The sequence below is a fragment of the Hibiscus syriacus genome, unplaced genomic scaffold (assembly GCF_006381635.1).
Source record: "Hibiscus syriacus cultivar Baekdansim isolate YM2019G1 unplaced genomic scaffold, ASM638163v2 tig00111942_pilon, whole genome shotgun sequence".
In the NCBI taxonomy this organism is placed as follows: Eukaryota; Viridiplantae; Streptophyta; class Magnoliopsida; order Malvales; family Malvaceae; genus Hibiscus; species Hibiscus syriacus.
The window spans coordinates 308,778-322,225 of record NW_024063218.1 but is presented as its reverse complement, the minus strand read 5'-3'; the positions used below and the strand labels follow the sequence as shown (position 1 = coordinate 322,225).

General features: G+C 30.7%; 1 protein-coding gene and 1 pseudogene across 1 annotated transcript; both read left to right on the top strand.

The window, feature by feature from the left end:
- Positions 1–913: 913 nt before the first annotated feature.
- On the top strand, positions 914–1,977 carry LOC120173252 (MYB-like transcription factor ODO1). The gene is made up of 2 exons (XM_039180468.1): positions 914–1,284; positions 1,377–1,977. The coding sequence occupies exons 1-2, from the start codon at positions 1,022–1,024 to the stop codon at positions 1,888–1,890; spliced, it is 777 nt and encodes a 258-aa protein (XP_039036399.1). The 5' UTR covers positions 914–1,021; the 3' UTR covers positions 1,891–1,977.
- Positions 1,978–11,118: 9,141 nt separating this feature from the next.
- LOC120173272 lies at positions 11,119–13,285 on the top strand (annotated as a pseudogene).
- The last annotated feature ends 163 nt before the right edge of the window (positions 13,286–13,448 follow it).

Sequence of the window (13,448 nt, the reverse complement as noted above, 5' to 3'; positions counted from 1 at the left end):
ATATATGAATTTTCAAAATCAAAATTTTTGGGATAAATTTATTTGTTTTTCAAAAACAAAACCAATTTTTTTATAATTTTATTATAACTAAGAGTTAAAATATTTAATTTTAACATATGAAAATAAAATTTATTACATGTCATTATAATATAAACGATTTTTTTATAACTAATATATAAACGAAATTAAATGATATATTCAATATAATCTTACAATTAATATAGAATTTAAATTTAACTTTAAGTTATTAAAACAAAAAAAAAGATAATCTTATACATTAAAACAATATAATTATACACCTAAAATAACAATACTTTTTCATATTACAAAAATATTTAAAATTATAAATTTGATACATATGAAAATGTGGATATGACGGAATGGATGATGGAATGAGGAATGATTGAGTAAACTTGCAATAGGCAGAGCGGGATTTTTAGGGGAAACGCCTATAGACGTAGCCATCGTCTTTGGGTCACCCGATCATCCAATCTCTTTCTCTTTAGTCTTTTGTATGTCTATAATTAACACCCTAACACACCGTTTTAGTTCCAACGTCGCTTTCTTAAACCATTGGTGGTACCTAAGGATGGATATGACCAGTAGATGCTGTTCGAATTTTAAATTTTCGTATAATTCAAATATTTTGTATTTTTATTAATAATTTATTTTTTTTATTTTTAAAATTTGTAATATTTAAATTTTTAATATGATTTTTTAAATTCGTATCCTCTAACATAAAATCCTATGTTCATTCACGTGGTACTTTGGCTCTCCCTTCCTACGTAATTTCTCATTTCTGAATTATGTTCATATTTACATATATTAACTTGGTTAAATCACATAATCTCTATTTTTCTAAAGAAAAATTATATATATATTATCTCTGAAAGCTGGTCGAGGACATTATATAAAGGGGTGTGTGGGGCTTTTGGGGCTTTATGGGTATAGAGTTGGTGAGCTTAATTACATTTTGTTACTTATCAGTGATAGTTTAATTTGTGTTTAGTGCGACTAAGTTATGGGTAGGAAGCCTTGCTGCGACAAACTTGGAGTGAAAAAGGGGCCGTGGACAGCTGAGGAAGACAAGAAACTCGTCAACTTTATTGCCACCAATGGCCAGTGTTGCTGGCCTGCTGTTCCTAAGCTCGCCGGCCTCCGCCGCTGTGGCAAGAGCTGCCGCCTACGATGGACTAATTATCTTCGCCCTGACTTGAAGAGGGGCCTTCTTTCTGAGGATGAAGAACAGCTGGTCATCGACCTTCATGCCCGTCTTGGCAATAGGTTTAAATTTTAATCATCTCGTTTTTAGTTAAAGCAACAAACGAGACCTGAAAACCGAACTTAACAATGATTTTGTTCTTTTTGTTTGTCAGGTGGTCGAAGATTGCAGCCAGTTTGCCAGGCAGAACCGATAATGAGATCAAGAACCACTGGAACACCCACATCAAGAAAAAGCTTCTTAAACTGGGAATCAACCCGGTTACTCATGAAACTTTGAACAAAGAATCCAAACCTGAAGGAAGTTGTTCCCATGCTGAAAATTCTGCGGATAATAATATCACCATCTCATCGGAGGATAATTATTCCACTAATGCTACAACAACTGATAATTGCTCGACCGGTGACAACTCCAACTTGTTTGACAGAATCTGCAACGATGAATCATTATTGACCAGCTTATGGCTCGATGAACCTCCCCTGGTTGATACTTCATGGAACAGTACTGCCACACCAGCAGCAACAGATACTTGTAATAATGAGACAAGGTTGCCATCATGGGAGGATAACAGCGCATGGTTGCTGGATTGTCAGGATTTTGGGATCATTGACTTTGGGTTCGATTGCCTAAACGAAAATGACCTAAACACCAGCAAAACAGTAGCCTGATCATCCCCCTCCCCAACCCCCGCGAGTAGTTGTGAGTAAAAAAAAAAAAGCTTAGAGAAACATGTCATCTTTTATCATTGGAATCATTCTTGGATAAACGATGAATTCAGTGACCCAACTATTTTTATGGTTCCGTTTTAGTCACCCAACTATATATTTTTCAAAATCATTTTTAAAGTTACGTTTTAGTTCCATTTTGGTCGTGACCATAATATAATATTACGTCAGCAATTTTATTTATTTTTAACGACAGATGATTAAAATATAACAAAAAACATAAATTTAGATATGATTTAAAAAAAATAGTTACGTCATAGAAATAATTAGGTGATTAAATACTTAGTTTACCCATGTTCTTTACTTCCTGTATTTCACTTTTTTAGGTCGTCGTATTGATATTTAATGTTATCTGTATATTAATTTCAGAATATTGTTGGAAGGTCGAATGTAAACCTCGCTTCTACAAAGTTTTCTTACCTACCAATTCAAAAGTGACACCGACCCTAGTATTTCTGTATATACGATAACTTAATTTAAGATTAAAAAATGTCGAAGAAGAAATATGATAAAAAAATAATATAAATATAATATTAGACAATACATTTCTTTTTAATATTTTTGGTCGGGCATCAAATATGTTACTTTTTCTCACAATATTTTTTATTCAACAAAAAATACTAAAAAATTAACATTTCAGATTGTGTTCAAACGAAAATGTTATACTTTTTATAATAATCTTGATTGTATCTATTATCTTTCGTTATTTAACCTTAGATTAGACTGTTATATAGTAAAATCTCTCATTTCTTTGTTATTCAACCAAATAGAAAATGAAATAGAAAAGACAGAGAGAGAAGATCGGGACAAAATTCTACTTCAAAAAAATATTTTTTTTCTTTGATTAGCTACAAGTTTTTTTTGACTTATTATGTAAATTAATATTTACACTTGATTTCTTTTCAATTTAATATTTAAATGTCATTATTTCTCAAATTGATGTTTGAATTTTAAAAGAATAAATTAATATTTATTGGTAATATAATATTTCGACAATCAATTAAATTATTGATATGACATTGATCATTTAAAATAGTATTTCATCAAGTATAATGTGTCACAACATAATTGATTATTAAAGTAATATATTATTATTGAATATCAATTTTAATTTTTTTTTTCTAATTTCAAATATTAATTTAAGAATTTTTTAAATTTTATTATATATATATATTATATATATATATATATTTAAGTCATTGGTTCTAGATCTATTAGGAGTACTCTCCTTCCTTTTTCTAAAGTCTCTTCTTCCCCTCCCCTTTATATAGAATTAAGATTAGATTTAGAATTTGTCATAAAAAAAATTACGGGTAATACTGCAATGGGCATTAAATTGTAACTCTCCAATTTGGTTCGAGTTTGATTATCCTGAATGTATTTCTTGAAGTGTATTGGATTATGTCATTTTTCGGTTAATTTATAAACTTATTTTATTTTTGGGGAAAAAAACTCTTAATTAGGGAGGGTTTGGTCCATGGAATGTAATGTTACCTCTGGGAATGAGATTACTGAAATATAACATTATCTGACACATTACCAGGAATGTTATATTATTGTGTCGGTTTGTTTGGTAGGAATGTAAGATTACATTGTTTGGTTAAAGGAACAAAATATTATTGGAATGTATATTTTACCAATTTGTCCTTGTTATATATTTATTTTTTAACAAGTTGAATTCTAAATATTCAAATGGAAATATTTATATAAAAACTCAAAAATATATTCTTTTATTATTTTCAATTTATATATGTATTTTATAAAATATTAATTTTTACATCAGTTATCTAAAAAATATTAAAATTTTACATCAATATTTAAATATAGAAGAATATGAAAATTTTAACAGATGAATCATTTTACTCCAATCTAAATATGCATGGGTTGCTTTATTATTTTTTTAGAAATTATTTTTAATTTATTGATTGGAAATATATATATTATTAAAAATAATAATGATTCTACTTTTTAATATTCAAAATCATATAATATCATTATCTAAATCTTTCAAATTAATTCTTAAACTTTTATATATTCAATACCAATTTAATATCATGATATTTGAATATATGAGGGGAGTAGTTGATTAAAATCCTTTTTTGAGAAAGTTTTCATTTACCATAGTTTTTTTATTAGATTCTTTTATCTTCTTTTCCTTTTTTTAACTGCTTGTTTATAAATTAATTATACAAAAAGTTATCAATATTTTATGTGGCCTTGATTGATATAAAAAATATTAAGATTGTTAAATTCAAGTTTTTAATTCACCTTTACAAAGGGATTTAGGGGTGTTCAAAATTCGGTTTTAACCGAATTAATCGATCGAATCGAATTAGTTCGGTTAATTCGGTCGGCCACCAAATTAATTCGGTCGGAGAATGGTTAAGGATTTTTTTGAAATTCGGTTAACGGTTAATTTGGTTCGAAATCGGTTAATTAACCGAATTAACCTTTAAATATAATTATATTAAGAGGCCCAATCCATTTAAAATCCATTTAAAACCCAAATCAATATTAATTAATTAAAATAATATCAAAACTAAATGCAAAATGTTTGAATCAAATTAATTAGATATTATTTATAATTAGATATTATTTAAATTAATTGTAAATTATTTTTTAATTAAAAAAATATTAAATTCTAAAATTCTAAAAAATTTCGGTTAATTCGAAAATTAACCGAATTAACCGAAATTTATTCGGTTCGGTTAATATTTTCGAAAAAAAGTTCGGTTCGATTAACGGTTAAAGAAAAAAAAATCGGTTAATTCGAAAATGGTAGTTCGGTCGGTTCGGCCACCGAATTAACCGAATGAACACCCCTAGGATTTAATGTATGACAAAGAATAAAGGGAAGGATATTTTTTAAATAATACTTTTATTTCAAGGGTATTTTAGTCTATATTGATGGGAATTGAGAAATACCCAAGTTATGGAAGGGATTAGTATTCCTGGAAAAGTGCCCCAAATTTTTACTGTTGGAAATTATTTTTTCCTTCCTAGTGGGAATCTTTGCAATCCAAACCAAGAAAATAGATTCTGATTCTTTTCCACCATCAAAACAGCCCCCAAGTGTATTCAAATAACTGTATGGTGCTAATAGGAATAAATCTATAGAATTGATGTGTCAGTTGTTTTCTTAAAAAATTTCGATTCTCATATAATTTAAATATTTTTTATTTATTAATAATCTATTTCTATTCTTCTAAATTTTTATAAATTCATCCATCTTAATATAAAATTCTATGTCCGTCCTGAACAATAATAACACTAAAAAGGTTAGGGTTTCTTAAGGGAGAGATATAGGACCGCCATTTCTATCTGTTGGAAGAATACTAATTGAATTAGTATTATTGCTATTGAAAATCCATAAACGTTATGAATTGGAGTGGACACAATTGAATGTAGCATTAGGTGCGGATGCATTAAACCTTCGTAGGGTCAACTGTATCCTAATTATTTTGGAAAAATAATTTAATGTAATTTAATGTGTTAAGTGAAAAAAGTAAAAAATAAATTCTTTTGCATATCCATTACTTAAAAAAAATAATCAATGGAAGTTGGTTCAAGTGGTAAGCAGCTTAATAACACTTAAGCAAAGTCTCAGATTCGAGTCATTGTGTTTGCAGAAAATCTCAGGAGACTCATCCACCAAAGTCAGTTGTGCAACCAGAGTCGATCCAAATTAGTCAATGCGAAGCCTTAGAACCGGAGGACAAAAAAAAGAAAATTAAAAACTTAGACTCTCATTCTTAAATTTCTGAATCCACCATTGTATGTCATGTCTAGAAGCACGGTCTTAAAATGTCAAATTTAAGACATAATCTAATGAGTTGAGACTCGCGTTTTGTTTTTAGATTAGAAAAAAAATGAGTAAAATGTTGTCAAACACGGCATCGACGCATTTATTTCAAGGGGGAAGATGTTGAAGAAAATGGTTGACGGTCTGCAATTGTGACTTTGCTGTTTGGTTAAAAGTTGAATAAAAGGATTTGCTAAAGCGTGAGCCATGAGGTCATCAAGAATATTTGCTGTCTCAATTAAGTGTTTAAAATATTTATTATTCCTTGAAAAACAATATGATAAGATTTTATTTTATTTTTAATTGGGCTTTGTATAATGAATCCAATAAGCAAAAATACACAACTCTAGGCCCATGATGACTTCTATTCAAATGGACCGTCTAATTAAGAAAGCCGGCCGACTCCTTTATAAGTTATGTGATTTCTGGCAGAGTTATATACGGTGTTCTTTTTTGGGCCACGTTTGGCACTCCTTAGTTGTTTTGTTTTACCTAATGATTTGAGCTCATAGATTTCATAAATTAATGGTTATGGAAAGTGTGGCCTGGTGAGAACTGGTGTGCCATGTTTCTGATCCCTGGTATGTTTCTGTGTTTGTATCATTAGGTATTTCATCGTGGGATTGGTTGCAACTACGGTGAGCATTCGACCGAATTGAGTCGAGCCGAGTTAAAAGATTTTAAGTTATTCGAATTGGCGAGTCGTATTTCACAACTCGAACTTGAAATTTTTTCAAGTCGAGTTGTTTGAGTTAAAAAATATTATGAATATATTTCATAATTCTTGATTGTATTTGATATATTGAATACCATTCTATGCTAGTTTTATTATAATTATTTATAGCATTATGACAAGAATTTGTTTTATTTTTTTGACTTTTTTTAACCATGTACTCCCTCCGTCCTACTAAATGTGTCTCTTTTGGTTTTTAAAATTGTCTCATTCAAAGTGTCTTATTAGAGAAGTCAACAAACAAGTGAACAACAATTATATTTTCTTTTTTACCCTTATGTCTCACTATTTTATATCTATTAAAATAAATATGTCAAATCTATCAATTACCTTTTAAGGATGACTTTGTCATTTCTCTTGGTCAAATATATATATATATATATATTCTTTGAACATTATAATGTTATTTAATATATCAAATACAATCTAAAATTATGAAATATATTCATAATGTTATATTTTAAAGAAATTATTTTGAGGGTAAGATATTGATGACAGTATAAAGGAGCCAAAAGACCAAATTGAGTAAAATGCAAAGTTAATGGACTAAATAAAAAAGAGAATATGTTTTTAGTAAAAAAGTAAGAATTGAAGTTACATATGTATTTTATATTGGTTTATGAACATGTGGTTCAAATTTAGTAAAATTAGACTCAAAATAAAGTATGATTTGAAGAAATAAGGAAAATATGAAAAATTAAGGACTAAATTAAAAAATAAAAAAATTGTTATCAAAAAGAGGGATTGAAAGTAGAGGTTTACAAACTCGGTTCCCGGAATACAATGTACCTGTATTTTCGGCTACCTGGAATACCAGGTACCTGGAATTTTCGGGTACCAAAATTTCAGCCTCTTTCTAATCCATTACATCCGGGTACTCGTAAGTCGGATACCCATATTTCAGGGTCACGAGTAAATGCTTCATAATTTTTTATTTTTTAAAATTATATTATAAAAATATATAGAAAAAATATAAATTTTAAAATTTAAAGGTCTATAATATATAATTAACACATAAAGTTAAAAAAATCAAATTCTATAATTTAAAAAGTTATAATTAAATTTCAAATGTATCAAAGTTAAAATAAAAATTTTTAAAAAATATTTTAGAATGTTAATGTGAAATAATCTAAGAAATTAAGAATTTAGAATGTTATAGTGGCAAAATTTAAGAAATTAGAAATTTAGAATGTTAGACTGAAATAATTTGATAACTATAAATAAAAAATATAAATATATATATAATAATAAACCGATACCCGGTTAAGCAACATTTTAGAACCCGATCAGACCCAGAAACCCAAAAACTTTAGTGGGCCGAGTACTAGACTCGGAAAATCGGATATTTTAAATGAAAATACCTGGTATTTTTTAACCGAGTCGGCGAGTCGGGTCAACCGAGTCAGGCATTTTGAACACCCCTAATTGAAATTACATATTTATTCTACAATGATTTAGGAGAATGTGACTCAAATTTGGTAAAATTTGAACTTAAAATGAAGGAATAATTGAAGGAATAATGAAATCAATGACTAAATTATAAAAAAATACTTATTCAAATGTTTTATTTTTCGAGTAACTCAAAATTTCAACTCGACTTGAACTCTAAAAAAAATTGATAATTTGAGTTGACTTGAATAAATAGAATAACTCGAGCTTGAAAAAAATCGATTTTTCGAGTTGAGCTTTACTCGCCCCCTAGTTGCAACATGGGTGAATTTTCAATCCATATTAGCTCCAATCTTATTAACTCACTCATCAAAGATAGATGTGAAACGATACTGAATTTTATTATAACAAAAAAGTATAATCTTATTTTGTAATCAATCAAAGAGAGTTTTTTAGGGACTGTCTATCAAAGAATTCAAACATTAAATTAAATAGAAAAGAAAATTCAAAGGCGCGATAATATTCAAAGCATTTTTTTAATATTATGTTCAATAACTTAATATTTATCAATAACACTTATTTGTCTTTATCCAACTACACGCTTTAGAGATGATAGAATGATGAGTGAATCAGAATAAATTCACAGAATACTTCGTGAAATAGATCGTAACATATCGACAAACATCCACAAAAGAAAATCTAACTGCTGGAAAACCATCGATAATCGTAAATTAGATACGAGTGATGTGAAGATTCCTACACAAACGTATATTCATCACAAAGATATATAAAAAAGTGTCGTAAGTCAGAAATATATATCACAATAGAAGAGTTATAGCGTGTATAAAAGACATATGAACATGTACAAAATATACGAAAACTAAAAAATCAAATCAAAGGAATTCTTATTAAAAATAAAAATCAAATAATAAATCACAACGAAATATAAAAGGAATAACAATAAAGATGATTATATATAGTCGATGATTAACATCAAAATTAATACTATCGCCTATAAAAAAAAATTGCGATGGGAAGTGAAAAAGAAGAAGGATAGGGTTTCAAAATAGTATACTGTGCCGGCAGAGTTAGGCAGCTAGCAAAGCAAAATCAGCTAATAAATTGACATTGATAAAAAAACAAAGCATCTTATCATAATGATAAAAATATCATATCAATAGTAATTATATAATTAAATAAGCTCCACGTCTAACCTTACAAAATAGCTGTATGGCCAAATTGGCTTGGAATTCACCTGCTGGCCTCCAGATATATGCGAGCCTCACCCCCACCTTTGCTGGTTTGCTCACTATGGAAGATGGTCTGTCCATGGCTGTAAACGCTGTTGGTTGATCTTATGGTTTACTGCCCTCTTGCTTTATCTTACAATTCAAAAATAAAAATAAAAAACTACAACCTAAACCTTTATGGGAAAAAAACTAATTAACATAAGGATAGTTGGCCAATCCTTGTATGAAAAAAAAATAATTGCATCGTATGTCTTCAAATTATGACTCTAAATTCATATTAGTTCTTAAATTTTTAAACATTCCAATTGCATCCTCAAACTATGACTCCCATCTAAATTTGTCATTAACTTTGAATATTTGAATTTCATCCCCAAACTATGAATCTCATTTTAAATTGGTCCCTAAACTTTTTAGAACTTCCAATTTCATCCCCAAATTCATCAAATATGTAATCCATTTCAACCATAGTTTAACCTAAATATATTTTTCAAACATATAATAATATACTTGCATAATGATTTATTAACAAGAGATGTGATTAGTATATACAAGTAATTAGGATAAAATTGAAATATTTTAAAAATTTGGGGACCAATTTAGAATGAAGATCGCAGCTTGGGAATGAAAAGAGAGGAATTCTTAAAAATAAAAATCAAATAATAAATCACAACGAAATATAAAAGGAATAACAATAAAGATGATTATATATAGTCGATGATTAACATCAGAATTAATACTATCGCCTATAAAAAAAAATTGCGATGGGAAGTGAAAAAGAAGAAGGATAGGGTTTCAAAATAGTATACTGTGCCGGCAGAGTTAGGCAGCTAGCAAAGCAAAATCAGCTAATAAATTGACATTGATAAAAAAACAAAGCATCTTATCATAATGATAAAAATATCATATCAATAGTTAATTATATAATTAAATAAGCTCCACGTCTAACCTTACAAAATAGCTGTATGGCCAAATTGGCTTGGAATTCACCTGCTGGCCTCCAGATATATGCGAGCCTCACCCCCACCTTTGCTGGTTTGCTCACTATGGAAGATGGTCTGTCCATGGCTGTAAACGCTGTTGGTTGATCTTATGGTTTACTGCCCTCTTGCTTTCTCTTACAATTCAAAAATAAAAATAAAAAACTACAACCTAAACCTTTATGGGAAAAAAACTAATTAACATAAGGATAGTTGGCCAATCCTTGTATGAAAAAAAAAATCGCATCATATGTCTTCAAATTAGGACTCTAATTTCATATTAGTTCTTAAATTTTTAAACATTCCAATTGCATCCTCAAACTATGACTCCCATTCTAAATTAGTCATTAAACTTTTGAATATTCGAATTTCATCCCCAAACTATGAATCTCATTTTAAATTGGTCTCTAAACTTTTAGAACTTCCAATTTCATCCCCAAATTCATCAAAATATGTAATCCATTTCAACCATAGTTTAACCTAAATACTATTTTTTCAAACATATAATAATATAACTTGCATAATGATTTTATTAACAAGAGATGTGATTAGTATATACAAGTAATTTAGGATAAAATTGAAATATTTTAAAAATTTGGGGACCAATTTAGAATGAAGATCGCAGCTTGGGAATGAAAATGAGATGTTCAAAAATTTGAAGACTAATTTATAATGACAATCATAGTTTAAGAATAAAATTAAGATATTTAAAAATTTAGGGTCCCATTTATATAAAAATCATAGATTAGAGACTTATGATGCCGTTAACTTAAAAAAAAAACTAGTTAACAGCATATTCCACGGCTCATTTCCTTGCATAAAATGACAAATTCGTGTCATTCTCTTGAATTGCAGGGACCAAAAGAGTATAACAAAATTAAATTTATTTTAGTTAATAACGTCATTTTCAGATTTTCTTAATAGCTAATGATCCCTTTTTGTCATTTTCCACCAAGCACCAACACACCAGTTTTGTCTACAGTAGAACCGAGTCAATCATCCTTCAACATTTCACTTGGTATATAACACAAACATGCCACCCGATTTACATTGCTAACTCATTCTCCCTCTTCCATGGCTCTCTTTTACATCCTTGTTGGTGTTTTCGCCATCTTTTGGTTTAGATGGACGTACCTCAAATCCAAGGGTAAACCGCCACCGCCACCAGGCCCTCGAGGCCTCCCCTTGGTTGGAAACCTTCCCTTCCTCCGCCATGACCTCCACTCCTACTTCGCTGAACTAGCTTCCACCTACGGCCCGGTTGTCAAACTTCAGCTTGGTAGCAAGATCGGGATTCTGGTGACCTCCCCATCGGCGGCCCGTGAAGTGCTTAGAGACCAAGACATCGTCTTCGCCAACCGTGATGTGCCTAATACCGCCAAGGTTATAACCGGCGGCCGGGATATAGTCTGGAACCCCTATGGTCCTGAATGGAGGATGTTAAGGAAAGTATGCGTTATCAAGATGCTTAGCAGCGCTACTTTGGACAAAGCATATGAGCTTCGACGGAGAGAGGTAGTACAAACCGTGGGTTATTTATACAGTAAGGCCGGTTCGCCGGTAAACGTAGGAGAGCAAGTTTTTTTTAACGATATTGAATGTGGTGACGAATATGTTGTGGGGAGGCTCCGTCGAGGGGGAGGCGAGGGCGAGCCTTGGTGCAGAGTTCAGGCAGGTCATCTCGGAAACAACAGAGCTTTTGGGTATGCCCGATATTTCGGATTTCTTCCCGGTGCTGGCTCCGCTTGATTTGCAAGGTGCGGTGAAACGTATGAAAGAGCCGATGGATAAGTTGAACGCAATCATTGAAAATATAATCGATCAAAGGTTGAAGAAGGAGAGGGAGAATGGGAGCGGTTCAGCAGTGGAATTCGAGGACTTTGTACAGTTCCTACTACAGTTGAAGGACGAGGAAGATTCCAAGACCCCCTTGACTATGAACCATATCAAAGCCTTGCTTTTGGTGAGTTCTATAATCCTTTTTTGTGGTAATATTATTTTGGATAAACCACACATTTACTACTTCAACTATTACTTTTATTTCGTTTTAGTTATCCAATTATTATTTTAACGTTACATTTTAATTTCATTTCAGTTGTCCCTAGACGTTCAAAAATTAATGGTGATATTGATGTATCACCATAAGATAATGTTATATTTTTATTTAAAAAATAAAAGAAAAAAATATCACATAAGGGATTCTACTAATTTTTTATTAGTGTATGACCAAAATGACTAAAAAATAATATTAGATATAATTTTGAAAAAAATATTTAGATGGCCAAAACGAAACAAAAGTAATAGTTGATGTATTAATTGTAAAAGTCATCCTATTATTTTTAGTAGATATAATTGCACAAGAGATCTTATTCTGATTTGGTCTCTAGACTTTAAAATATTCTATATAAGTATTTTTTTCCTCTGTTGTGGGTTATAATTGTTGATTTTCACTGATTAAGAGAACAAAACTTATCCTTAAACCATACAAATAGCTAAATTCATAGAAACAAAGTTTAAATGGATCCTTGAACATGCAATTAATGTTGGACAGGATATGGTGGTGGGAGGAACAGACACATCGTCCAACTCAATTGAGTTTACGATGGCTGAAATCATCAACAAACCAGAGGTGATGAGAAAAGCACAGCAAGAGCTGGTTGAAGTAGTCGGGAAAGATAACTTGGTGGAAGAATCCCACATTCAGAAATTGCCATATCTACTCGCAATAATGAAAGAGTCGTTGCGTTTGCACCCAATTCTACCTCTCCTAGTCCCTCATTGCCCCAGTGAACCCTGCACTGTTGGCAGCTACGGTATCCCGAAGGGTTCAAGGGTGTTCGTCAACGCCTGGGCAATTCACAGGGACCCTTCGATCTGGGAAAATCCACTCGAGTTCAACCCTAGCAGGTTTCTGAATAGCCAATGGGATTTTAGTGGAAGTGATTTTAGTTATTTTCCTTTCGGATCTGGTAGGAGAATCTGTGCTGGAATTGCAATGGCTGAGAGGATGGTGTTGTACTCGGTTGCCACACTGTTGCATTCTTTTGACTGGAAAGTGCCTGAGGGTAAGAAATTAGATCTTTCTGAGAAGTTTGGGATCGTCTTGAAGTTGGAGAATCCACTTGTGGCAATTCCAACACCAAGATTATCAGATCCATCTCTTTATGAACAGCAAATTTAGATTCATTTCCAGGAAAAAAAATTGAAGGGTGCTGTTTAAAAGCATCTAGCAAAACTCCCTGCATCTACTTTTGCACATTGAAAGCACCTATGACACTCCATTAAAATAATGGATCATGCATCACATCCCCACAGCTTTATTTAAAGTTGTCAATCAAAAGATTAACATA

Excerpts from the sequence above, each read along its gene's own strand:
- LOC120173252 (XM_039180468.1), top strand. The coding sequence starts at position 1,022 with ATGGGTAGGAAGCCTTGCTGCGACAAACTTGGAGTGAAAAAGGGGCCG. Across the intron at positions 1,285-1,376 it reads CATGCCCGTCTTGGCAATAG|GTGGTCGAAGATTGCAGCCA; the intron begins GTTTAAATTTTA and ends TTTGTTTGTCAG.